The sequence below is a fragment of the Desarmillaria tabescens genome (genome assembly GCF_030435595.1).
Source record: "Desarmillaria tabescens strain CCBAS 213 chromosome Unknown EV420scaffold_214, whole genome shotgun sequence".
NCBI classification, from domain to species: Eukaryota; Fungi; Basidiomycota; class Agaricomycetes; order Agaricales; family Physalacriaceae; genus Desarmillaria; species Desarmillaria tabescens.
The window spans coordinates 6,987-32,609 of NW_026848513.1; the positions used below are offsets into that span (position 1 = coordinate 6,987).

Genomic DNA, 25,623 nt, shown 5'->3' on the forward strand with positions numbered 1-25,623 from the left:
ATTAATAATTTAACTTTATTAATGACATTACATTCTTGTTTGTGAGCGTCGTCTGGTCTCCGAAAACTCTATCAGGCAGCGGACGTGAATGGTTTTTGAAGTTATTTGCGGACAACTTGATAACACTGTAGCTGTATAGTGATATGACTCTGTTTTACGAAGACACTTAGCACCAATTCAACCGCACCTTGAATAAATATGCTGCTAGAAAATCGAAGGGAGGAATCATTGCCATTGCACCACATCTTTCGAACAGAAGCTTTGAGGGACAAGACAGAACTATTTCGAGGACAAAGTTTCGAAATGTAGTAAATATTAGAGATAAAGTTACCACTAACCTGGAGAACAAGCGGAGAGAAGGATTACACCCCTCATGATAACTGATTCCATCATTGGGGTGCGACTCCAGACCGATATACGAAAAAGCATTCATACGACGTCTATTCCTACTGCCACAACAGGGGCTCGAATAGTGGATTTCTTCTGTACAGTACAGAAGCTGTTACAGATGATCTACCGTCGATCCATCATGGCATGGGAGGATCATGTAATATATGGCCAGTGAAAGAAAATGACGAACAACTGCTAACACCTTCCTGTGTTAACAACTTGCGCAATTTGGTATTATTCTTGCTTCTCTTGCAACCACCACTACAACTCTATTATTTCTGTGTGCTTCTCTGCGCTCCAGTCCGAGATCCAATGAATGACATTCTTTTATTCAGCGCTACTTGTCCTGGGAAGTTTAGATGGTTCACAGTGATAAATCAGCTCTTGTATGTCTGTGTTCCCAAATATCCCGCCCCCGCTTTCGTGAACCTGTCAACAGCAGCAATAGTCGTGGTTCGAGCCCGCCTGTTGCCATTCAACGATTTCATGTGTTTTTTCCCCTTAAATCATATGTCGCTGTGGTATATGCCCTACCCGTCTCTCACATAGAGTGATTAAGTTGCTTATGATGAATTCCGGCGAGAATTTTGGATGGGGACTGGGCGTCGTTCCTCAAAAATTTCGAGCCCCGACGCACGATGCGAAGCGACGCATTGATTTCCGGGCATTTTCCATCGGCGCTATATATTGGAGAGCTTTTTATCAAGCAGAGCGGTTAATATTCATAAGTACTAGATGAGAGGGATCGACGCGTCATGGTCAACAACGCATCGCGTCTCAGTCACGTGGAATATAGATCCTCACCTGGCTTCTATTCCATTTTGGGGAACTCGTCTTTCCCTCCGCCCATGACATCGATTTTGTCCAAGTTTTCAGAAGGCCTACAATTACACCTCATTTGGAGGTTATCTGCGCGAAAGGAGGATATAGATATTTGAGCAGGACATGCATGGGTGAGTCGTCCTTTCTCTCTTTTTTCTGGCACTGATGTCGGCATAGCATCTACCGCATTTCAACGTCGCCTCAAAGTCCACTCTGATGCACTGAGACGAATTTCTTTCTGTTCACCTCTCCATGAGGTGGATACCTGAGAGATGAGATCATGAGAGTTTAGAGACGACAATCGATGTGTTTGTGGAATTCCGGAAGGATAACAGTAGGTCGTCGGTCCCTCTACAGCTTTCCTTATTGATATTGTGTCTCTTCACAGTCGACGTATCACACTCCGTGCTCTTGGATTGTGATCTGTGCACATATACATCCTGTGCGCCCTCATCAACGTCTGTAACCTTTCTTCTTCCGCACCAGTCTGCTCCGACGACCCAGATGCTCCAATTTTCTACCCCAGCTCGTACGTGGAAGAAAAAGCTTGAAAGGCGAGGGTGAACAAACAGAGTAAAGGCAGGCATCGTTCACTCTTTTCTCGGCCTTCTCACGGAGAGCTTCCTAGATGCTCGTGTTGCCCCCCCCCCTACGACACGGCGAGCCAGGTGCATGCTATTGCATATACAACCCTAGTGTCCGGCGCCTATGCTCTGGAATCTCGAAGCATGCAGCTCTCCATCTTTCCATCTAGAGCATATGCTAGCGAGTCATCCTGTTCTCTTCCGCTCCTCCCTCTTAAGTCATTATTGTTTCCAGATACTATCTGCTACGACATGCTCAACTTAAGGCTTCTCGTGTAGAGGGACAATCTAAATGTCCAGGATGCGTCAAAACGAAGATGACGAAGTCAGTCACTAATTTTTTCTCTCTCGTCCTTCTCTGAAGTTGAGTGTAGCCTCTCTCAAACCGTCAATTTGTGAATCAACACCATATGCTGACCCGCCCTGTTTTCTTTATTTTGCTACGAGCACAGCCTCAGGGTCATTCGATCAATGCACTTGGATGACGTTACGAACGATTCAACCGGGTCTATATCATGAACGCCTGGCCATGAGGATGAGCTCGTCAGTGCTCCCAGGAAATGCCAGTACATTGTGTAACCTAACATCCACAGCAGCTCTGACCACTTCACCTCTGCCTGTGCGACTCAATATCATCTATCCGTGCTACGATCATTATCGGAAAGCCATACTTTTGATTCATGCCATCCAACGTAAGGTCCATGTCCTCTGAAGCTGCATTATTGTCACTAATATACTTCTAGGCGCAAGTCCCATTCCCTTGCTTGGCTCGTTGGCTGTGTAGGCTTCTCTTTGCAACCGCATGTTCCAGTCGATTTCCAGTACGTCTGCCAGCAATGTAAAACTCTAGAATTAAATTCGATATTTTGGGAGTGCGCCTGTGATACGATGACATTGACACGTGAATTTCAATTCTGTTGTCTCAGTCACTATTCAGTTTAGTGAACTAGACTACGATATATATCCACTGCAAAATAACGACAGGGAGAAACAATGTACTATGATTTGTACTCAGACTCGGTTGGAAACTATGTTGGGAGACCCCGCAGCCTTTAAGCTTATAGAGACAAAGGTTCGAATTATAAAAACGCAGACGGAACTGAACGATAATCTCATTATTAACCCAAGTCAAAATTAAAGCTGAATCTCGCTGGTCCTAAGGACTTATTTGATACCATTGAAAGGAATAATTGCTACAACATGGATTCGAACCATGATCTCATCGTGAACGTTCTCATAGAGGATATCGATCATATGCTGGATGCGATCTACCATTGATCTACCGTGGCATGTAGAATTAATGGTATATGCAGTGAAGGATATGTCGAGATTCGATGGGTCAGTACTTTAGTGGTGAGGGTCCCGTGCTATCGAGCCTATCGTTCTTATCAGGTTGCCAGTTGGGCTATTGTCCTTTCTGCTCTGTCACCAGCATGGATATTTTTCTCGTAGTCCACAACAAGTGCACTCTCCTACAGTACTACCTCGCTCCCAAATGGTGAACATGCCAATAGGTGTAAGCAGTCACGGTTCGACTCCGTCTGTTGCCCTAGTGAGTTATGGACATTCTTTTTGCAGCAATGAGGTCTATACTTCAGTTTCATTGATGGCATCCAAATAAATACTGGGACTGACGCTGAGCTTTGGTATTTAGACAAGAGCGTGAGTTGATGAGGACTTTACCCATCTTGAAAACGACATGATATTCTGGGAGTTGGCCATCTGTGTTGTTCATCCTGGAATTTTACACTATGGAGTGCCAAAAATTACGAGTGTATGGTTGTGAGATGCAATCACCTTATGAAGTCGAAGCGTCTTGGATGCCTTAGCCATCATGATCACATGGCATGCGTGAGTCCCCCATTTTGGGAAACATCCGACATCGTCTTTAGCTCCTCTTGCTCACTTCGCTTTATCTACAAAACTTTTTTTTCCGCCATCAGAATCATGGAGTGACTTAGGGCTAGGTCATTTTTGGAAAGAAGGAAGATAGATGGAAGCAGAGAGATAGGATGCAAGGAGCGGTGCTGGTGAGTATCGCCCTTGCTTTTCTCTTCTATTGTTCTGAAACTGGCATGGTATGCACCAGTTCTCGACTTTGAGGATCGTTATTATGTTCATGTCCCCTTGGTTCTGCTCCCCTGGGAAACAACAATGTGTTTTATGTTACCAGTGGACAGAGTAGCAAAGTGTCGCCCACATCAGACACTATAACTTTCTTTCTCAGTGATGTGATGTTCCTCACTCTATGCTACATGAGCTATGACTTATGTGGTTTGCCCCCATTCTCCTTTCACCCGACTCCGACTGTCCCGAACAACTTTCTACAGAGTTGTGTCAAGTCATATGCTGATATCTACAACAAGATGCGCCAGAAAACGACCTCCGATACATTGATGGGCAAGGAGAGAACTATAACTCTATGTCTTTCATCGGCTTCCACTCGCCAGAGAGCATGCTAGTGAGTCGCCCGCTTTTCTCTCACTTCTTTGTCTGACGTCCCCATAGCCTCCACCACCTACCAGGCTCATGCTTGATGATCAAACTCTCAGCTTACTCCTGTTCGTCTCCTGCCTGCAACTCCTGATCCATTTATCATCGTGCTTTCCGTGTGGTCCTTCAACAGGCATCAATACAAGTGAGTCTGCATTTTTCTCTCACCTCTGTCTCTGCTGATCCTCCATTTTGAAGACCATCAACCAATGTCGAGCCTGGATTGCTGTGAATGGTGAGCTGTCGTTCACTCTATCGTATCTATTCTCATTGACCCTCCCACATACCCGGAGTTGTGGGGATGTTCACAGAAATTGAGCTCCTTCTGACTTCATAAACCGTATTGACATGCTGTATGTTCTTTCCTCCACGGCTCCGACGACTCTAATTCTGTATGCCCAACTTCGTATTGGCTATATTTGATTCAGAAGGTCGTCATTAGCACCCTTCTAGCCATATCCATGAGTGTTACAGGTTCTGTTATCATTGTGGGTCATATTATTGTAGTGAGTCCATATTTCTACTGATTCATCGATAATAAGAAGTATCCAGATGGATTACGTGCATGCATAAGGCGAATGAAAGCGTGGCTCCCGTTTTCCCCACCCTGCTCGCAGAATTGATACTGGACTGCCTTGACGACTTTAATTATATGATGAGATTTTCCATGTTCGAAACCTCTCTGCATTTTAGAGACTTAGATCTGTCATATGATTGAATAGAAGGCATGTGAAATTTTTATTTGGGGACAAAAAGTACACCTGATGCAGCAGTGGCACAACACGGAGTCGAACCGTAACTTCCTCCTAGCTTATGATAGTCAGCATCATGACTATAAGTTGGAAACAATCTACCGTTGATCTATCGTGGCATGAAGATGTGTTATAGCAAGGACTTGGCAAAGGAAGGACATTGATGCGGATCCACATCGTGTACTTCTGCACTCCTCTATTACTCCCCAGGCGCAGCAGCTTAGATATGTAGAACCTCTGCGGAGGAAAAACAAGAAAGCAGAACTACAGTCACCTCAATTGTTCAGGACTTCAGATCAATAAAGAAAAAAATATTGTTATGTGATGTTTCGGAAATTGCCATGACACGGAACCCGTGGTTTTATCGCGTGTGGGTTTTGTGGATTAGTAGAAACAACAAACCGTGAATCCAGTTTGGCATGTGGGGAATCATATACAATGACAGCTAGGATGCACTGCATCCTTTTTGGAAGTTCTGTGGGCACACGCTATCCTGCAGGCTTTCTTCACTGATACTTATCACCAGGAGTCGAAATTTGGTCAACATAAGCACTGTTATTTAACGGGATGTTTCCTTTCATGTCTGTATATTTATCCACATAATCCCTATTACTGTAACCAGTCATTAATGATCCATGCCCGGATCGCAAATTTGTCGACGATAGCTAGGAGCAGCCACAATTTGACCCTGTCTGTCCGATTAGAGAATACATCGTATATTTTTCTTCAATATAAAATTATGTTTGACCTTGCGCAAAACTCTGTCGAAGGTATGGTATTTGGCCTCCCGTACTCTTTTTTGAATCTTTGTTGGCACGTCTAAGTTGCGTCTGACTGTCAATCACGTGGTACGCATTTGCGCATCTGTTTTGGGAAAAAAACCCTTCTTTCCCTCCACCCATGACCTTCCTGACATCGTGAAATCTGCTTTCTGGTCATCAGACTTAAAGTCATAACGAGGCTCTCCATATCGCAAGAGTGGTGCTCAAGGGCGGCAGAGATTAGGATCTTGTCAAGAGGTTCAGTCGACACCCATACGGTCTCCTCGGGCATGGACTATTATTAGGTACCAAGGTTTACATTGAGTTGCGCGATCACTACCGTAGTATTTTCGCGCTCGTTTCTCACCAGCGTACCTCAGTCTTTTACCACCATATCGAGTGGAGACTGAGGTACGTTTTCATCTATAATACTTACTTCTGTAGTACTTATGTTCTCGTAGTTCGTTGTTCCTTAACAGATCTGCATGGAGTAGTAGCGATGGTGAGTATCGCCTTCTGTTTTTTTCTCTCTCTCATTCTGAAATTGGTGTAGCATCTGCCAGTCCTCGACTTTGGGGGATCGTTGAAATGGTCATAGGCCTATGATTTCTTTCCCAATTCCGCGATAGACAATGGCAAGCAAATACTAGTGAGTCATCAACCACTATCTTTCTCCTCCTGACTCATTGCGAGTGCAGCGAGTAGAATTGGCTGGCATGTGAGAGGAACACGTCCGGTGCAGTGTGCCAAACAAGTGGAAATGTTAGTCCTCGATAACTTTTTTTGGCGGAGTTTTTGTCCTTTTGTCGCGTTACATCTCTTTCATTTCTTATCGTGTCGGTCTGGGACGTTAGATTATTGTTTTTACATGCATAAAGAATGACTGTTGCTTTTCAGCGGGTAAAAATGAGTATGTTTTCGTCTTTCTGTTTCCTTGCTGACACGCCTTACCGCCTTGTCAGTATATGGGGCCTTCGGGTTTTGCCACTGCATATCGCTGCCTCTCACTATCCATATCCTGTTATTTTCCGACCATCATGCCGCCTATTATCAGCCCTATGTTGTCCTTGCAGGACCATTCAGTCGATTTTTCTCGACGCTATCCTGAGTCTCAGTAAAAATTACTCCATGTACATTCAAAAATCTTATAAATTGGTCATTAGATTGGTGGAATGCCCAACTACTAATCCACACCCGCAACTTGAATTCAGAATTACATCAAATAAATACAATCCAACGTGAAATATTCCATGATCTGGTTAAGTATTCATAATCTGGCTTTCTTAATGACATTACGCTCTTGTTCCTGAGTGTCGTCTGGTCTCCCAAAACTCTATCAGGTAACAGACGTGAAAGATTACATTTTCAAAGTTCTTCTCGGACTCAGATTGATGACACCATACTGATTCGTGCAAGAGGTTCATACTAACTCAGGCGCAGCTTCAACAGATACAGCGGTAGAAAATCACAGGGAAGAATCATTGCCACCGTACCATATCTTTCGAACAGAAGCTTTGATCGACAAGATGGAACTTTTTCGAGGACAAAGGTGAGAAATGCAGCAAGTATTAGGGATAAGGTTACCACTAACCTGTAGAACAAGCAGAAGGAATGATTACACTTCATGACGCCTGATTCCAATGTTGGGGCGGGACTCCAGACCGGTAAACGAAAAAGAACTGTCCAGTTTCTAAGTCATTGCCATAACACGGACTCGAACTGTAAGTTTCTCCTGTACATTATAGAAGTCGTTACAGATGATTTACCGTTGATCCATGATGGCATGGAGGACCGTGTAATATATGGCTAGTGAAAGGAAATGACCAACAACTGCCAATACCATACTGTGTTATCAACTTGCGCAATTTTGCATTATTCTCGCTTCTCTGGCAACCACCACTATAGCTCATTTATCTCAGTGTCCCTCACTGCGATCTATGCATATCAGTCTGTGATCTGAGAATCCAAGTTACCAGCGAGACAGTTGCAATAACTGTCCTCAGAAGCTTAGATACGACCATAATAATAAATCCGATGTTGTATATCTGTGCTCCCAAATATTCTGTTCCCCATTTGTGAACCTGCCAACGGCTGCAGGAGTGATACTCACGGTTCGACCCCGCCTGTTGCCATTCATGGAGAAAATACATTTTTTTTTCCCTCTTAGAGCAAATGTCTCAGTTGTACATGTCCTACCACTGTCTTAAATTTGCTTCTAATCAGTTCTGTCTCCACATTTGGACCGGGACTGGGCGTCGTTCTCGAAAGGTTTGAACCTGGATGCACAATAGTCCATGGAAAGCAACACGTTGATCTCCAGGGTATTTGACATCTGCGTTATATCTTAGTCATGGACAGCATTTTATCAAGCAGAGCATTTAATGTTAATAAGTACTAGGCGAGAGAGGGGATGATGCGTGCACGACGCGTCGCGTCTAAGTCACATGGAGCACAGGACCTTGGTTGGCGTTTTGGGAAGCTCGTCTTTCCTCCTGTCCCACCACATCATTTATCTCCTAACGCGTGGCACGTCCAAGTCTTCAAAACGTGTACCACTAATTGTACGATACTTTCCAGGGAAATACTTGAAGGAAGCTAAAATATGCTCAAGCCGGGTACACCAGGTAACAAGTGGCTCTTTCTCTCAGCTTTTTCTTGCTCTGAAGTCGGTGTAGGATCCACTATAGCTGAACGTCGTCGTGATAACAGTCTTTTGCACAGAGGTGAATGTCTTCGTGGTTATCGCTCCCTGAGGCCGATACTGGAGAGATGGGAGATTGCAGTGGTCGTGCCAGTGAAACTTGGGAACGATAATGCTAAGTCACCCGTCATTCTATTTCTTCCCTTCTTATTGAGATGGCGTCTTCCTAAAATCGACATATCACACTCGATGTTCGGTAATCGGTATCTGTGCTCATATACATCCTTCGTAGTTCCAGTCTGTCAGCTTTCTTCTTTCGCGCCACTTCAGTCTGCACAGACGATCCGAATTCTCCGATTTTCTGTCCCGGCTCCTACGTGGAAGAAAATGAGACTCGGAAGGGGAGGAGGAAAGAAGAGAGCACCGTTCCCCCTTTCGTATTCCTTCTCACTGAGAACCTCTCAGATGCTCGTGTTTCTCCTCCTACGACACGATGACTGATTGTATGCTATCATAGGGCGTTTCTGACCCTGATGTCTAGCGCATACACTCTGGTATCTCTCCGGCTTCCTGATTCTAAAATCGTCTTTGGTTTCAGGAACCAACTGACAGCACTTGTTCTCTCGGGGACAGCACGTCGGAACTAAGATGACGATGCGAGTTACCGATCGTGTATCCTCTGGATCCGTACTTTACGCCGAGCAATCGTGGACTCCATTTCCGAGCGCCACCTCTGCGGTCGTTCCATTCGTTCGACTGCGAGCGCCTGTCCATGGGGGCACTTTCTTGAAAATGTAGATGCATTTTACGCAGCTCCGAACATACTTCCACTTCCTCTATTCAGTATTTGTCTAAGTATTATCAGGAAGCAGAATTTCTGATTCACATCATACTATAGGTTACGGTTTCCTGAAACTACGGCATTGTTGCTGATATGCTTGTAGATGTAGGTCCCATTCCCTCTCTCCGCTCCCTGGCATGAACTGCTCATTGATACCGTGTGCTATAGCCGACTACTACTGCGCCTGACATCATCATTGTTAATTCGCTATCTTTGCAGTTGTGACCCTGGGGGCGTAATATAATGACAATCATAGGAGGATTCATGTTTTCTTGGTTTACTATTGTGCGGCTTTTAGTCAGGTATGGTTGATTTTTAAGCGAACTCGGCCACGAGAGATGACTACACTACATAGAAGAGAAAGACAGGGAGACACATCCCCTGCGGCTTTGTGGGTGTATGGACGATTCACAGTCATTATGAAGGCAAGTTCGAGATACAAAAACGTAGGCGAGGCTTGTCCATAGTAACCCGAGTTAAAATCAGAATTGAGAACCAAGTTCAAGGCAAATCTGACTTGCTGTTCAGATCGACGAACTAAAATGATTCTTACACACCGGGAATACGTGACTGCCATGACATGGATTCGAACCATGATCTCATCGTGAACGCCGTCTTGTAGAGAATATGCTAGATGTGATCTACCATTGATCTACCGTGGCATTGAGGATAGTGGTATATATGGTAAGTGAAAGGATACGTCAAGGGCTTGGTGATGAGGGTGCCGTGCTTTCGTTCTTGTCGGGTTGGGCCATCGTTTTGTCTGCTCTATCATCATCATAGTGCTTTTCTTTTCATGAACTCAGTTTCTTGGTCCGGGAAGATGTTGATTTGTACCCCCTACGAGTCCAAGTCTCGCTGCGCTAAAATAGGAGAGTCAAAATACGGTTATTCAATGAGACAATGAGAATTCCTCTTGTCATCTGCAATCATCACGGTTTCATTCGTCTTGTAATATGACCAGAAATATTTCGTTCCCAAATAGTGAACCTGTCAATGACAGCTGGTAGCAGTCACGGTTCGACTCCGTCTGTTGCCCTAGGAAGTTATAGGATTTGTGTTTTTGCAGCGAGGCAGTTTACGCTTCAGTTTCATTAATCGCCTCCATATTATATGAATTGGATGAATAAATACTGGGAATATCCGCGCCGAGGGTTGGTGTTTAGGTAAGATCTACACGAGCATGAGGACTTTCTTTACACACAACCGAACAATCTTGAGAATGACACGATTGTCTGGGAGTTTTCCGATTGTCATTCATCCTGGAATTTTACACGGTATAGCTCTAAAATTTACTAGCCTATGGCTATGAGACGGAAACAAATTATCAAGTCTACGCGTCTATCACATAATCACGTGGTACGCATTCAACTTCTGTTTTGGGAAATCCCGTCTTCTCTTCGCTCGTCCATGTCGCTTCACCTACGAAATTTGATTTTGCACCATTGTAATTATAGAAAGACCTACGGCCATGGCAGAGGAAGGAAAGAGGTAGAGAGATGTGTGAGTAGGATGCAAGGAGTGGTGCTGGTGAATCTCGCCCTTTTTTTCTCTCGTCCATCGCTCTGAAACTGGTCTGGTATCCTCCAGGCCTGAGGATCGTTTTATTGCTCTGGGACTGATGCCTCCATGGTCCTCCTACCCTGCGGAACAACAACGTGTTCGATGGCATCAGCGCATTGCAGACAGGATAGCGGTAAGTCGTCAGGCTCAGCTATCATTTACGTTCTCATTGTACTTCCGGTGACGTATCGCACTCTCCACTTCATGCACTGTGCTAATGTCATTCTCCTTCTGCCCGACTCCGGCCGTAGATGCTGCATCATGGTCATATCATCGTATCTACACCGACGTGCGGAGAAAACGATGCGTAATACGCAAGACAAAAAGCACATTAGCATCGGTTGACCGTCCGGTGAACTGTACCCCTATATTGTATCCGGCTTCTACTTGTCAGAGAGGGTGCTAGTAAGCCGTCCGTTTTTCTCTCAATTCCTCGTCTGAGATCTGAGATCTGAGCCTCCGTCAAGGACCAGATTCACCATACCACATAATGGCATACTCTATGTCTTCTCCCGTTCACATTCCGCCGGCCCACGGTCCTCTCAACGAACGCCTGGTACATTTACGCGATCTTTCATCGGACTGTGGCTGGCTCTGGCTATGAAGCCCTTCCTGTAGGACGAAGCGCCTGGGCACATACTCGTTGATGCGGCAATACAAGTGAGCTTCCTTTTTTTCTCTCGCCGCCATTTCTCCTCTTACCCTCTCCGAGTTTTGAGGAAACGCCGAGCCTCGTTTGTTGCGTAAGGTGAGCCGTCGTTCACTTGAGGGGTTTCATTCTGATTGACCCCGCTTATTGGCCAGTTTTTCTCGCATGCCCTTGGACCTATTAATGTGTGAGGATTAACCGGTTGCTAAAGAGAGTTTCGACTTTGAAGCGGAGCTCGTCTGTGCTACTTCGACCGTTATATTTTGTTACATTTTCACGACTTGCACAATCGGATCTCTGCATGGCCAGGTTCGCCTATCTTCCATTCGGACCCTACGAGCTAGCTAATAGTAGCTAATGCGCCTCCAGCGATATCCATGAGCATTACAGGCTCTGTATCATTTTATTATATGTATATATTGATTCACGGATAACACCAACCAACTGGATTACGCGCAGATATGAGGTGAATGTAATAATGGGTCCTATTGTCTCCGCTCTAATCCCAGAATTACCATTGCCTAGGTGACTTCAATTATACAATGAGATTTTCTACATTCGAGACTTCCTTGTGTGTTGAGATTCAGACCTGTGTATAATCGGAGAAGAGGAAAAAGTATCTTCTTGTGCCGCAGTACTACAATACGGAGTCGAACCGTAATTTCCTCCTAACTTGTGATGTCTTCTACGAATATAAGTTGGAGACGATCTGCCGTTGATCTATCGTAGCGTGAAGTATGTGCCATGGCAAGAACTGAAAGTAGAGATGGTAATGAGGACTCAGACAGTGCACCCTCTTCTCAAGCAATCTATATATCTGTAGAGGAAAAATAGAGCAGAAGTACTGGTCAATTGTTCGGGCAGGAAATGTCGTCGGTCACACTATTGTTTCCCTTCTTATTGAGATCATGTCTTTCTACATAGTGCTTTATGTTTGCCGCGATCCGTGTTCATATACATCTCGTGCACCCCCTTCAAGCATTCTTCTTTCGCTACTTCGATGGCCAGGATTTCGAATTTTTGATCCCAGATCGTTCCTTGGACGAGAACGACACTGCTCGAAAAACAAAGGGGAAAGATAGGAACAACTGCAGGCATCATTCCCTCTTTTCCCGGCCTTCACACCGAGAACATCTTAGACGTCAGTTTACTGTCTCGTACAGGGATCTGGAGCTGATATTCGATGCCTAGGCTGCTTACCTGAATTATCGCTTCAACGTGAGAAACAGCGGCATAGAGCTATCCTGAATATTCTCCGCTTAAAAGTTTAGTGCCTTCGCTACACTCGCTATCGAAGTCGTTGGCTTGAACAGACATGCCTTCCCAGGTTTGAAATAAGTGAGGATTCTTAGTGCAGGGGCTGCCAACTCGTCCGGCTACATGGGAAATGTATCATTCTACGCTCCCCCTGAATGGTCGCAACCCAACCATTTATTCTTCAGTGCGCTGTTATCTAGGCATGATATCACCAGGACCCTATAGAATGTATGACTGAGTGTTTGATTCCTTGTAAATAAGGCTTCCTGACTTTCATCGGTTCATGACCCTACACCGAGTGCAACGAACGAAACATGATTTTTTCTAGCCAGGCTTATCAGACCAGTTACAAGAAGACGGCACAGTCTCTTCAGAGACGCTGATATTAAGTACTTCACCGGCCCGTTCATCGAGTCAAGATCGGCAATGAGCATAACCTCCGTGTTTCGCGGTGTGATGCAGGGCGAACCAAAACCGTACCTTCGCTCTGCTACCCGGCCTTCTCCTCGACTTTGGAAAAGGCTTGAATTCACATTGTGGTACGATATCAAGCAGAATTCCGCAGTGTACGAATGATTACAATAACATACTTGCAGAAAAGAATCGAGCAGGGCTAGATCACCCAAATATGCTGTGGTGAGCACATATTGATGTATGGCGTTGGGGGTAGGTCGCAGGTCTAGATTGTACCAGTGTTCTCGGGCAAAGACAATATGCTCTTTCTCAATACAAGCGTCCTTTGCCGAATCCTTCGGAGCTTCATAGCCTATTTCATCCAATAAAAGTAGGATTGCATCTGCGTTCTACACCCGTTCGAAATTGCTTCTGATTGACCTCCTCCAGAGGTACGTGCAATGTTGAATTTGGAGCTCCAATCGTAGTGCTGAGATATCAAGCTCAGGTTTCCAGAGGCGAGTTACATCAACATTCACATTAATTGCTCATTTAACCATCTGTTCCTTCCCCAGCGATAGGAGTACGTACTCCTCTATAAGTCAAGGAAGCATACCAGCTTTCTTTTTTACACCTAATGTCCTCGCAATACTTGAGAGATATGCCAACCATCCGGAATACATTCGGTGCTCTCTTTATTGGCACTATTATTGCCTCTATGTACGCTTCTTTACTCTGGGAAATGCTATCTCATCCGTTTCATAGGTTATTCGGAATAACAAATCTACAAACACTCATCTACTACAAGAGCTATCCTGATGATTGGTCGCTCTACCGTTACTCTGTATGTCAGAATGCTTTCAATGTTGACATCACACTAATTCATCTGGCATAGGTCGCACTACTTTGGTTCGTTTGCTCATTCCTGTCGGATGTGATGGCGACTTATTACTACGTTCATAGGTTGCTCGATGCTCTTCATGTGATTTTAAGCACCTATGCCCTGTATTACTAACTCATCGATATACATGGCACCTTGCTCGGTGCCCTAGGGAATAACACTTGGTATGTCCTGAGACTCTGGAGGAAGCACCACGGTAACCTCAATGAGGATTCGTCGTTACAGGAGCATGAAGGTACAACTTTACTCACAGTTCTGATCATGCAGCTCTTATGATAGCTTTCATACCCAGCTACAATTGGCTATAAATGTGGTGATCGTTGTGTATGTCCAAGGGTAAGAGCTGGTATGCTATTGCTATGCAGAATGCAAATTCTTACTGTTATATTCCTTAAGGTTATATGCTATCCGACTGTGGAAATGTGCGTACCCTACTTGGAGTTAAGGATCATGACAGGGCTTAATCTCTTCTTCTTAGTTGGACAGCATTTTAATAAAATACTCTCATGGTTCGTGGTAAGTATGGTGTTAAATACCCGGATCTCCTATCTCTTCTTACTGTTGGATAGTTTCTCGCAGTAGCAGCATCACTTGGTAAAATGTTTGCTCTTCTTGCTTCCACTCATTTCCCTCATTACACGTCTTCCGTTTCTTTCAGGTGCAGGAATATGTAAAGTACTACTCTTTCCCTCACTACGATGTTATTGATGGGGATGGTTACAGATATAACCTATGACATGTAAGCAAAACTTCAAAGCTGCACATAGCACTGAGGCCAATTTGAATAGTTATATCACACCGAACATCACATCCATCTCCGTCATCAAAGTAGGTCTTCCATACTCCGGAAAGTCGCAAATGTTTACATAAATAATATAGAGATCGATTTACACCTTCTTCTCTGTGATAGCCATGACAGACTTCATCATAGCTCTCATGATGTGCTATTATCTGCACAAGGTCAGAGAGGATACACAATTCTCTTTGTGAGTTGATTTCTTCACCATACTTTCTAGCTCTGAGTTATATCTGTGTAGAACTTCGGCCATAGTTGTTACTCTAATGCGGATGATTCTTGTCTCGGGGTTAGCTACAAGGTCAAAAATTTTTTTTTAAATTCTACTTGCCTTCATTCCTGATCAAAATGACAGTGCATGCTCTCTGCTCGCTCTTGTCACAGTTAGTTGTCTTCCAGCTTCAATTATGCAAGGAACTCACGAATATCTGCAGTACATTGTGTGGCCTGAGTCTCTTATTTTCCTTGGCATCGATTTTGCCCTGCCAAAATGTGAGTCTTACTTCTTAACCATTTAAAGGGCTAACAAATATATTCAGTATACGTCAACTCCCTGCTTGCTATGTATGCCGTCTTTTTGAGATTTTCACCTGAAGCTCAATCGTTGTAGGCTTAATTACCGGCCTAAATGCCCATCAACCCAATTTGTTGCAGAGCGCTCAAAACACTCAATTCCTACCGTCATTAGGATCACACCGCACACTTCAGAAGGCGATACCCAAGAAACAGTGCATGTATTAGTCTGATATCACTAGCCATTGTCTCGATCCCTCATTCAGTCTTTCCTGCAGGATATTGGCATCCCACTCTCCGAGATTCGGGTTAGTCGCTCATTCGATCATAAGTCGGCCCATTCAGACCCAGGGGGACCTCTCGATTATGAAGTCCAAGATTGATTTCGTTTGACTCCTGTGCTTGGGACTATATAGATATCGATGTAAGCATAAATACACCTAGACATCACCCTACCAGCTGTGTAATGGCTCCATTTGAGGCTTATGCATCAATCTCTTGCAACTTGTAACTTGACAGCATATCACTACAGAGAGTTTGTTTCGAACAACTGCGATAATTCTGATATCACACACCAGCGAAACTGATCCATGTCAATTTCATCAGGCTCATGACACATATTGTAACCTCCCTTCATCATGCTCTGGACCAACCATCTCCCCAATGAACAGATGAAGCTCTAAAAATTGGCAATGTTCGTGCAATAGCACTCCGATTCTAGGCCCTGTTCATGAGCTATAAGATTTCAACATGTCCAATTGCCTGGGAGAATTTTTGGCCTCCAACGACGTATGCAGTCTTGCGCATGACATATGCGATTTGCAACTAGCAAAAGCAACAGTCGGAGAATTGCATAGGAGACAGTGGCTAAATGCACCAGCAGTGATATTGCCTTGCACGCCAACCTCACTCGCAACGACCTCCAGCACCTTCGAAACCTTCACTTCCAACTCATTCCTCTCCCCATCCGGACGAAATATGGTCCTCCCTTTCTCTCCTGTCTCCTTTCGCTTCTGATCCTCCTCATCAGTCCTGAACCTCCCAGTAGCGAGTACATCCCATGGAGCAAGGGCCATCCCAAACTCCCTGGTCATCAGGATGATCTCCTGTTCAAATGACCTCTCCATGACGTTCCACCGGCCTTGGTATACCACAAACGGTGTTTTCCCATGGTCCGACACGTACTGGTTCACTTGAGCTACTACGGAAGCAGGCGCGTCTGAGATCCCCAGGTATAAGACTTTGCGGAGTGAGACGAGGTAATGGAGGTTATCCATAACATCGCGAATGGATGTATCACAGTCCCACCAGTGCAGATAAAGTATGTTGCTATAGTCCGTGTGGAGTTTCTTAAGGCTTGGCTCGACGCTGAGGTATCAGGACATGGAGCTGTTCCCGACATAATTGACTTTCTGTGCAATAGAATCGTCATCGCATTTTTAGTTAGCAGTGTACTGCATTGTATGAGGATACCGTTCATGATGCGCAATGGAAGGAACGAACCTTGGTTGCTATGATGAGCTGATCCTGAATGCCTCGCTGTTCAGCCCATTCCCCGATGAATTCCTTGGAGGACCCATCTTGACTGAAAGAAGTATCATAAGCAGGGTAACATAATACGCGAGATGCGACATACAAGCCATTAGCCATGTCGATAAAATTGCCGCCCATATCAAAGTACGGGTCCAGGAGTTTGAAACTAGACTCTTTGTTCATCAAACCCATCGCTAGTGCTTCCTATAGCACCTGTGAGATCAAGGATGGTGTTTCACAGCATAAACGTACCCATTTATGGCCAAAATCGTATCTAGTGTTACGGGGGATACCCTCACACCAGCTTGGGCGGAAAGTACACGATAGACACCTAGCTTCATCCGCGGGTCACTATCCGGTGAGTGAAGAGACATATTTTGCAGGCCTTGCGAGGCGACGTTTGTTTCTTGAGGCAGCAAGTCGAAATGAGAGACGGGTCCTCGTCAAAGCCTAATATTGTCAAGTTGATCATTCACCAGTAAGTGCCATACCTGCAACGAGCTGATGAGCAAGGAGTTTTTCTTTGAGGGAGCATGGGCCTACCTGACAGTGGAGGCGACGATGAAAAGCAGCTTGTTAGCTATAGCTTTCAGAGCGAACTGTTGTTGTCATCAGGGCTGTCATAGTCTACCACCAAGATTCAAGAGGACGTGACAAAAGGATCGAATTTGTATCCATTTTTGGACTATTTCTAGTGATACTGGTAACCGGGTAGGACTTTAACCGGATGCCGGGACCCCAATTTGATTGTTGGTGGCTTCTTGATCCCAGTTGCTGCTGTCTTTCCCCACCATCGCCGTTGTCTCCAACTCATATCCTGCTCAGCCGCTTCACACTTCTGTAACTGTTCACCTATTCTGATTCCTATGATGTGGTCTTCTAGCTTTCAAGCTTCTGAGAACATTCAGAAAACCACTCGCTTCGGTCGTTGGTATGAATGGCTGCGTGTCGCTAAGGGAATCTGGTAGTATTCTGGACATTTTACTTTGGGTAGCTCGGTTGTCTGGTGTGTTGAACCCTTCTACAACATAGGCAACAACTAATCTCCGTACATAGGGAAATTACATACTGGGCACATCGACATCGATAATCGTCACCCTGATCCTTGTTCAGCAATTCTCCGACGCTGCATCTCAGGATTTCAAGGGGCCTATTGTTCCTTCTCCAGGATGCGGGATACAAGTAATATGCCAAGTGGATATGCTCTGACTGCCCATTCCATGTTTTCTTTGCTCCGACATCCATCACCACTATTACTACGCTGTACCTTTGAACAGCTGTTCGATCAGGCCAACAAGTCCAGATTCTGCAACCGTGAGAATCCCAACACCGGAAGGAATGCAGCTATGCGTTATAGGTCGACTGCAGGAATCACGTCAATATGGGCTCCGGGAGCTGTTTGAAGATCGGGACTTGTGTGTGGATGATCGATAAGGTACATATTCCCCCGTTCACGGTTGGCTATCAGCTAACTTCTGGTGCAGACATTGGCATGCCACAAACTGGACCTGCTGATGGTAACAGGGCCAGGGATTCTGCTTGCAGGCAGGAACATTCCGGCCATCCTGAGACCTGAACGTTTTCTTTTTTTTTTCACGACACGCATAACTATCTTTCATGTAGTTATTGACTCAATTGATCATATCTCTACTTTTTCACTCATTTGATGAGACTTATGAAGATTATTGTCCTGACAATGCACGTTTAACTCGCATTCATCCATTCACCGATCGGTCTTCAATCTCTGCATGCCACTCTCCACCTAGGGCTCAGTAAGCACCTGCGTCTTGGTGCGAGATAGCTGGCTTACTGTTTTCCTCCATCAGACAGGCCGTTTAATTTAAGAAATTTCTTCTGAGCAGCCTCATGTTCAACGACGCTTTGACTTATGCACCTTGGAAGGACCTGCACACAACCTTTTCGAACGATTCGAGATCAACTTTAAGAGTTAGCTCTTCATCCTTACTCGGCTGAAAGAGGATGTAAATTCGATCGTTCACATGCTAAAACTCTTCCGTTATCATGTTGGTGTTGTTCGAATCTGTATGGCATCCTTCCATGTGAACCTTTCTTCTTTGGCGAAACTATACTATTATGCGAACGCCATGCCGTGGTGGGTATCCTGTGTTGCCTTAAGGACATCATGATGAATGCTTCAACGTTGAGTCACCACCAACAATGCAGAAACAATTTTCTATACACGAGAGCAGCATCATATTCCTGATTACCCGCTGTACTCGTGTACATGTACTTTCTGGCTTTCCATGTTTCTTATCATTTATGCAGACCATTTCTAAACTTCTTGCAGGGACATGAAGTGAAACAAGGCCATGGCCTTCCGCTCTTGGGATAAGGACTGTAACTCGTTCTCATTCTTTTAATAAGCAAGTAATGTATTCCCTCTCATGGCTTTACATGCCTTTTCACCAGTTCCACGGCGTTGTTTTCACTATTCTCCGCTTTCTCCGTGGACATTATGGCATGTGGAGACTGAGACGAGGGAAGGCAGCAGTGTTTCCGAGGTCTTGGAGACTCTGTCAAGGACGGTCCAGAAATACGGAGGTAGAGGGTATGCCTATCCTTTTTTTTTTGATCTGATTCGTGGCTTACTGTCTTTTATCCAACAAAGAGCTTGTGCTGTTACTATTGGTGGGAATCTTAAGCTTCAATAAGAGCAGTGGAACAGTGGAGGGAGGCGGAATGCACGATAAAATAGAAATCCTGGAGAATGCTTTGCCAGGGATACAGACAAGAAGCCAAGATGTGATAGGGAGATGGAGGGACCTGTAATTCAGGAGAAGGAATATGCACAATCTTACTAATGTAAGCTGACATTCCCTTATGACCAGTTGCTTTCTGACCATCCTACATGTATTACTCTAAGGATGTCACTCCCATCTTGCCAATACTGGATGACTGGGGTCCTCGCTGAAGTGAGAACAAATGACTTGTTTCCACAAGTCAATACTCTAATGCTTCCCCACCAGTTGGATATCCCTGTGAGTCATAGGACTTGATTCCATAAGCATGTTTTTCCGTAAAGATACTCAGATACGATATTCAAATACAGGAATCAGGGCACAAACTGATGGTGTCAGCATCAACATAGCGTCGAGCACATATATGGCAAGTCCTCAGGGCGATTCATCCTATTTCCATCTCACGGAATGAAGTAGAAAGAAGGACATGATGATACATTTTCAGTATGACTAGGTTCGTCTTTTGCATGTTCGGAGCTTGAAGGCTTGCATGTTAATGGGGCGATAGCCTGAGGGTCAGGAATCGGATAATGCGATGATCCTCGGCATGTATAAGATGCATGGGTCACAATGTAATTGATTCTTCATTTCAGTTACTGATCAATGGTTCATGAAGATCTATTTCTTGATATAATCCGATCCACGGTGTGGTAGTATGAGTTGCCGTGCTCATAGACTCATCGTCTTGGGCCAGCTGACTCATACTTCCATTTTCAGTTTGCTACGTGTCTTTCCTTCTCTTCCACCATCATCTCTATTTCTTTCACGGCTTTTCTCTTTCACAGCTCCATATTCTTCTCAACGCGACACTGCATAGCTCTAGGACCAATGAGCATGCTTTCCGACACCTTTACCTTTTGGGCATCAATGCTCAAGACCAAGACACCAACGTTGAGGTAGCTCGCCTCACCAACAAAGAGCTGTTTCGAATGCTGGCGGAAGGATTGGTACTGGTTGTATGAACGTTGTATAGATATATTGGTTCATTTTGTCTTCATATTCCGTTTCTAATTTCCTTTCTTTGAGTTTCATCATCAATCCCCTCCCTACCCCATCCGACGTGAAGACCAATGCCAACGGCGGACGACATCACCTCGGAGCATGCTGGGAATCGAGAAACGATGGCATGGGCCACTGTGCGTATGCTGAGCAGGGCAGCATCTCTTCCTATGCTGTAGTTGCGCGTATCCCAGGTGGTTTAGTCTTGCTTGTGGCCGAGGTAACTGAGCTAGGTATTCGCTTTCTTCTGACACATTTTGTTATAGAATATATCTACATACATGAGGCTATCAATTACGGGCTCTGGCGATGCGAGAGAACATGTGTGGCTACCCCCTCTTTCACATTTGTATTCGATTGACATCTAAATTTGATTTTTACTTTTCTTTGCCTTATACCACGAGCACCGAGCCATTGAGCGAGCCCCGAGCCTTCTCCTTCGAGCCCTGTAAGTGGTCTTTCCATTGTGTGTACTGATTATATCTCTAGATATATTACATCCTCTCTACGTACTCAATCCCATTTCACACCCGGCCAAACAGCAAGCGACTCACGACCTTGCATAACGTCTACGTCCGCTTTGATGTATACTGCGACAACGGTTCCAGAGGACCATATCGATCATGAGAATACATGGAAGTTAGAGCTGTCATCGAATGGAAGACATGCATCGTTATCATGTTAAGAAGGGCTTCATTTTCTCCTTTATTAATTCCGGCTCGGGCGCATATTCTCGCAGCAGCAAGGATAAGATCCAGGCAGAAACTCGGCAACCCGCAATCCCTCATTCGAAAATCGAACCACCAGATATAGTATGAGCACACGGGCTCGAACCAAAGATTGGTGGAACGTCCAACTACTAATCCACACCCGCGACGCTCAAACCTTGAGCTTGAATCACATAAAATAAAGACAATACAGCATGCGATATATCACGACCTTGTTGAGTATTCAAAATCCGGATTTGTTAATGATGTCAGGCTCTTGTTCATAAGCGTCGTCTGGTCTCCAAAAACTCTATCAGGCAATAGACGTGAAAGATTTCTAAAGCTCTCTCGGATTCAGATTAATGACACCATGCTGATCCGTGCAGGATTTTCGTGCCAACTCATGTGCAGCCTGAATGGATATAATGGTAGAAAATTGAAAGGTGGGGGATCATTGCCGTTACACGACATCTTTCGAACCGAAGCTTTGAGAGGAAAAGACGGAACTATTTGAAGACAAAGGTGAGAAATGCAGCAAGTATTGGGGATAAGGTTACTAGAAACCTGGAGAACAAGCAGAAGGAATGATTACACCTCATGATGCATGATTCTACTGTTGGGGTGGGACTCCAGACCGATAAATGAAAAAGCATCCATCTGACGTCTATTTTCATTGCCACAACACGGGCTCAAACCGTGGATTTCTCCTGTACAGTATAGAATTTACAGATGATCTACCATTGATCCATCATGGCATGGAAAACTGTATAGTATATGACTAGTGAAAGGAAATGACCAACAACTGCCCACACCTTGCTGTGTTATCAACTTGCACAAGTTGGCATTATTCGGTTTTCTCTGAAAACCACCACTACACTTCTATTATTTTTGTGTGCTTCTCTGCGTCCAAGTCTGAGATCCGAGGACTAAAATTCTATTATTCAGCAATACTTGTCTTCGGAAGTTTAGATAGTCAACGACGATAAATCAGCTCTTGTATGTCTGGGTTCCCCAATTTCCCGCTCCCATCTCGTGAAACTGTCAACAACAGCAATAGTCATGGTTCGACCCCGCCTGTTGCCATTCATTCTTCATCCATCTAGGACATCTTTTTCTCCCCTGAAACAACGCGTCTCTATGACCTACCCTTGTCTCATTCAGAGTGATTTAGCTGCTTATAATCAGTTCTGGCTGGAAATTTGGATGGGGACTGGGTGTCCTTCTCGAATTTGAGCCTCGATGTACAATGGAAAGACGCCTTGGTTTCCAGGGCAGTTTCCATTGGAGTTATATCTCAGTCGTGAGCAGCATTTATTTAGGAAGACCGGTTGTTATTATTAAGTACTAGTGAGAGGGGGGTCGACGCGTCGCGTCTCAGTCACGTGGAGCACGGGACCTTGCTCTGCTAAGCCTTCCATTTTGGGAACCTCGTCTTTCCCTCCACAACCCACCACACTGTTTGTCTATGAACGTTTCGGCCCACGTCCCAAGTCTTCGAAATGCGTACCGTTGCGTGAAATTTGCAAGACAAATGCCTGAAAGAGGCTGAGAGATGCTCGAACCGGTGGAGGATATGCGAGCTAATAACTCGTCTTTTTTCTCTCTTTATTGCTCTGAAATTGACATAGCATCGAGATGTCAATGGTCGTGTAAGTTGAACTTGCCAAGGATAACTGTAAGCATTCGGTCATTCTACTGCTTTCCTGCTTGTTGAGATTGCCTCTTTACAGTCGCCGCACGATAACACTGTATGCTGGGATCCCATGCCTACAGACAGTTTTCGTGTTCCTGTCAACATCCATAACTTGTATTGCACCACTTCAGTCTGCTCTGACGACCAGGACTCTCTAGCTCTCCATCTCAGCTCGTATGTGGACGAGAACGTCAAGGAACAACTGTAGGCGTCGTTCCTTCTTTTCCTGGCCTTCTCATAGAGAACATCTTAGTCGCTCGTGTTTTCCCATCCATGACATGGTGACCAGGTGTATACTATTGTGTTTACAGCTCTGCTATCTGGCGCGTATACTCTGGAATTTCGAGGTAAGCAGCTCTCTACCTTTCCATCCAGAGCGTATGCTAGCGAGTCATCCTGTTCTTTTCAGTCATTTTATACGATGTGATCACTAACAATTTCCGCCAGGAAGGATCATCTGCATGTCCAGGATACGTCGAAACGAAGATGACGAAGTGAGTCGCTAATTCCTTCTGTCGCGTCCTTTTCTGTGGTAGCCATGCCTGGATGCCAAGCCGTTTCCGGGAGAGGCCTCTGTGGTCGTTCCTTCAGTGCATTCGGACAATTAAAGAGGTGTTATGCATATTTCGACAGGATCTATACAAAGAATGCGCATGGCCATGGGGACGAGCCTATCGGAGATCCTTAGGAAATTTCGATACATCTTGTAACCTAAGTGCGCAACTCTGCGTGCGTGATTCCGTATCTCGTTATCGTTGCTGCGACGTTTATTGGATAGCCGGAATTTTGATTCATACGAGGGTGGTTTCGGTTTCATGAAACTACGGGGCGCTGATATGCTTGTAGACGTACTAGGTCCGATTCCCTCGCTTTCTGCGTGAATTACTCTTTGATATTGTAGGCTATAGTTCACTGCTACCGCACTTGTTATCATTGTTAATTCGCTATCTTAGGAGTTGTGACATGTTCTGGATCTGTATAATGACAAGTGCGAGGGGATGCATGTTTTCGTGGTTTATGACTGCGAGCAGTTTTGAATTTGAGGCGTCAATGACGGTTGAGTTTTAAGCGAGTTCGGCCACGAGAGATGACCACATAGAAGAGAAAGACAGGGAAACACATCCACTGTTATTTGCGTTCGAACTCGAACCTGCAGCTTGGTGGGAGTATAGAGGACCCGAAGTCATTATAAAGACAAGCTCGAAGTATAAAAATACGGGTGAGGCTTGACGATAATGTTAATAATAGCCCAGTAAAAATCAGAAATCAGAACCAATGCTCAAACTCAAGACAACCTTGCCAACTTGCTGCAAACAGAAATGATTCTGCCACTCTAGAACTAGGTAACAACACTAGGACTGTTCTTCGTGTTCGGGGCGGAAAACGTACTCTGAAAATGTTTCGACTTTGCTTTTCAGAAAACACAATGAATACCACTATCAGTAATATAACTGCCATGACATGGATTCGAACCATGGTCTCATCCTGAACATTCCCTCTGAGTGGATACGTCCAAGATGCGATCTACCATTGATCTACCTTAGCATGGAAGGTAGTGGTATATGAAAGGATACATCGAGGGCTTAATGGTGCGCATGCTGTACTATCGTTGTTGTCAAGTTGGGCTAGCGTTCTTTCTGATCTATAACCATCATAACACTGTTCTTTTTGTGAATGTGGATCCTTGACTTGAAAGGGGTGCCGATCTGTGCCCATTCAAGTCCTCGTCTCCCAGTGCTGAATAGCTTTATTTTGACTCTCATACTCATTTCTCCTCGTAATATCCAATAAGCACAACCTCCTTCTTCCTGTATTATGACCAGAACTACGTTGTTCCCAAATAGTGGACCTGTCGATTGAGAGCTGGTAGCAGTCACGGTTCGACTCCGTCTGTTGCCATATGTAATATCGGTGGTCCTTGTGTACATATTTTTGCGACAGGGAGGTCCATTCTTCATTCAAGCTTGATTTATTCCATCCATATTTGTATGGATTGAAAGAATATATGTTAGAATTAGCTTCGACCTTTAGGATCTAGACGAGCGTCGGACGTTGATGCTCGGACAACCTTCAGAACAACACTATTAATATTATCTGGGATTTTCCCTTCTGTCACTCATCCTGGAGTTCTCGATAGAGTGCAAAATCTGAGAGGTTATGTCTACAACACGGAATCGACTTATCAAGTCGACGCGTCTGTCGTATAATCACGTGGTACGCATTAGGCTTCCGTTTTTGGGAACCCCATCTTCTCTCCGCTCGTCCATGTTGCTTTACCTAAGAACCTTGATTTTGCGCCATCGGAATTATGGAGAGACCTACGGCCAAATGCTTTTTGGAAAGACAGAGGATGGAAGAAGGTAGAGAGATGTGTGAGTAGGATGCAAGGAGTGGCCGTGTGCTGGTGAGTATTGCTCTTTTTCTTTTTTTCTATTGCTCTGAAACTGGCGTCGTATCAGCCAGCTCTCGACTTTGAGGATTTATATTGTGCTCCTGGAATTGTACCTCCCTAGTCCTGCAGCCCTGAGAAAGAACAACGCATTCGATGGCATCAGCGGACGGGATAGCGGTGAGTC

At 44.9% G+C, this 25,623-nt stretch overlaps 1 protein-coding gene, 3 non-coding genes and 2 pseudogenes across 6 annotated transcripts; 1 reads left to right on the forward strand and 5 right to left on the reverse strand.

Annotated features, from left to right (window-relative positions):
- Positions 1 to 2,987: 2,987 nt before the first annotated feature.
- Positions 2,988 to 3,085, reverse strand: EV420DRAFT_t344. The gene has a single exon. It is a non-coding gene; the product is annotated as a tRNA-Cys (tRNA).
- Positions 3,086 to 5,062: 1,977 nt separating this feature from the next.
- EV420DRAFT_t343 lies at positions 5,063 to 5,160 on the reverse strand (annotated as a pseudogene). Its single transcript has one exon. The product of its transcript is annotated as a tRNA-OTHER (tRNA).
- Positions 5,161 to 5,780: 620 nt separating this feature from the next.
- EV420DRAFT_1489011 (uncharacterized protein) lies at positions 5,781 to 6,910 on the forward strand (the record flags this gene model as incomplete). The annotated part of the gene is made up of 6 exons (XM_060470676.1): positions 5,781 to 5,811; positions 6,108 to 6,213; positions 6,264 to 6,304; positions 6,432 to 6,451; positions 6,700 to 6,712; positions 6,765 to 6,910. 6 exons carry the CDS (start codon positions 5,781 to 5,783, stop codon positions 6,908 to 6,910), a joined length of 357 nt encoding a protein of 118 aa, XP_060321553.1.
- A 2,945-nt stretch (positions 6,911 to 9,855) lies between these two features.
- EV420DRAFT_t342 lies at positions 9,856 to 9,946 on the reverse strand. The gene has a single exon. It is a non-coding gene; the product is annotated as a tRNA-Cys (tRNA).
- A 2,185-nt stretch (positions 9,947 to 12,131) lies between these two features.
- Positions 12,132 to 12,226, reverse strand: EV420DRAFT_t341 (annotated as a pseudogene). Its single transcript has one exon. The product of its transcript is annotated as a tRNA-OTHER (tRNA).
- Positions 12,227 to 24,499: 12,273 nt separating this feature from the next.
- EV420DRAFT_t340 lies at positions 24,500 to 24,592 on the reverse strand. The gene has a single exon. It is a non-coding gene; the product is annotated as a tRNA-Val (tRNA).
- Positions 24,593 to 25,623: the final 1,031 nt, after the last annotated feature.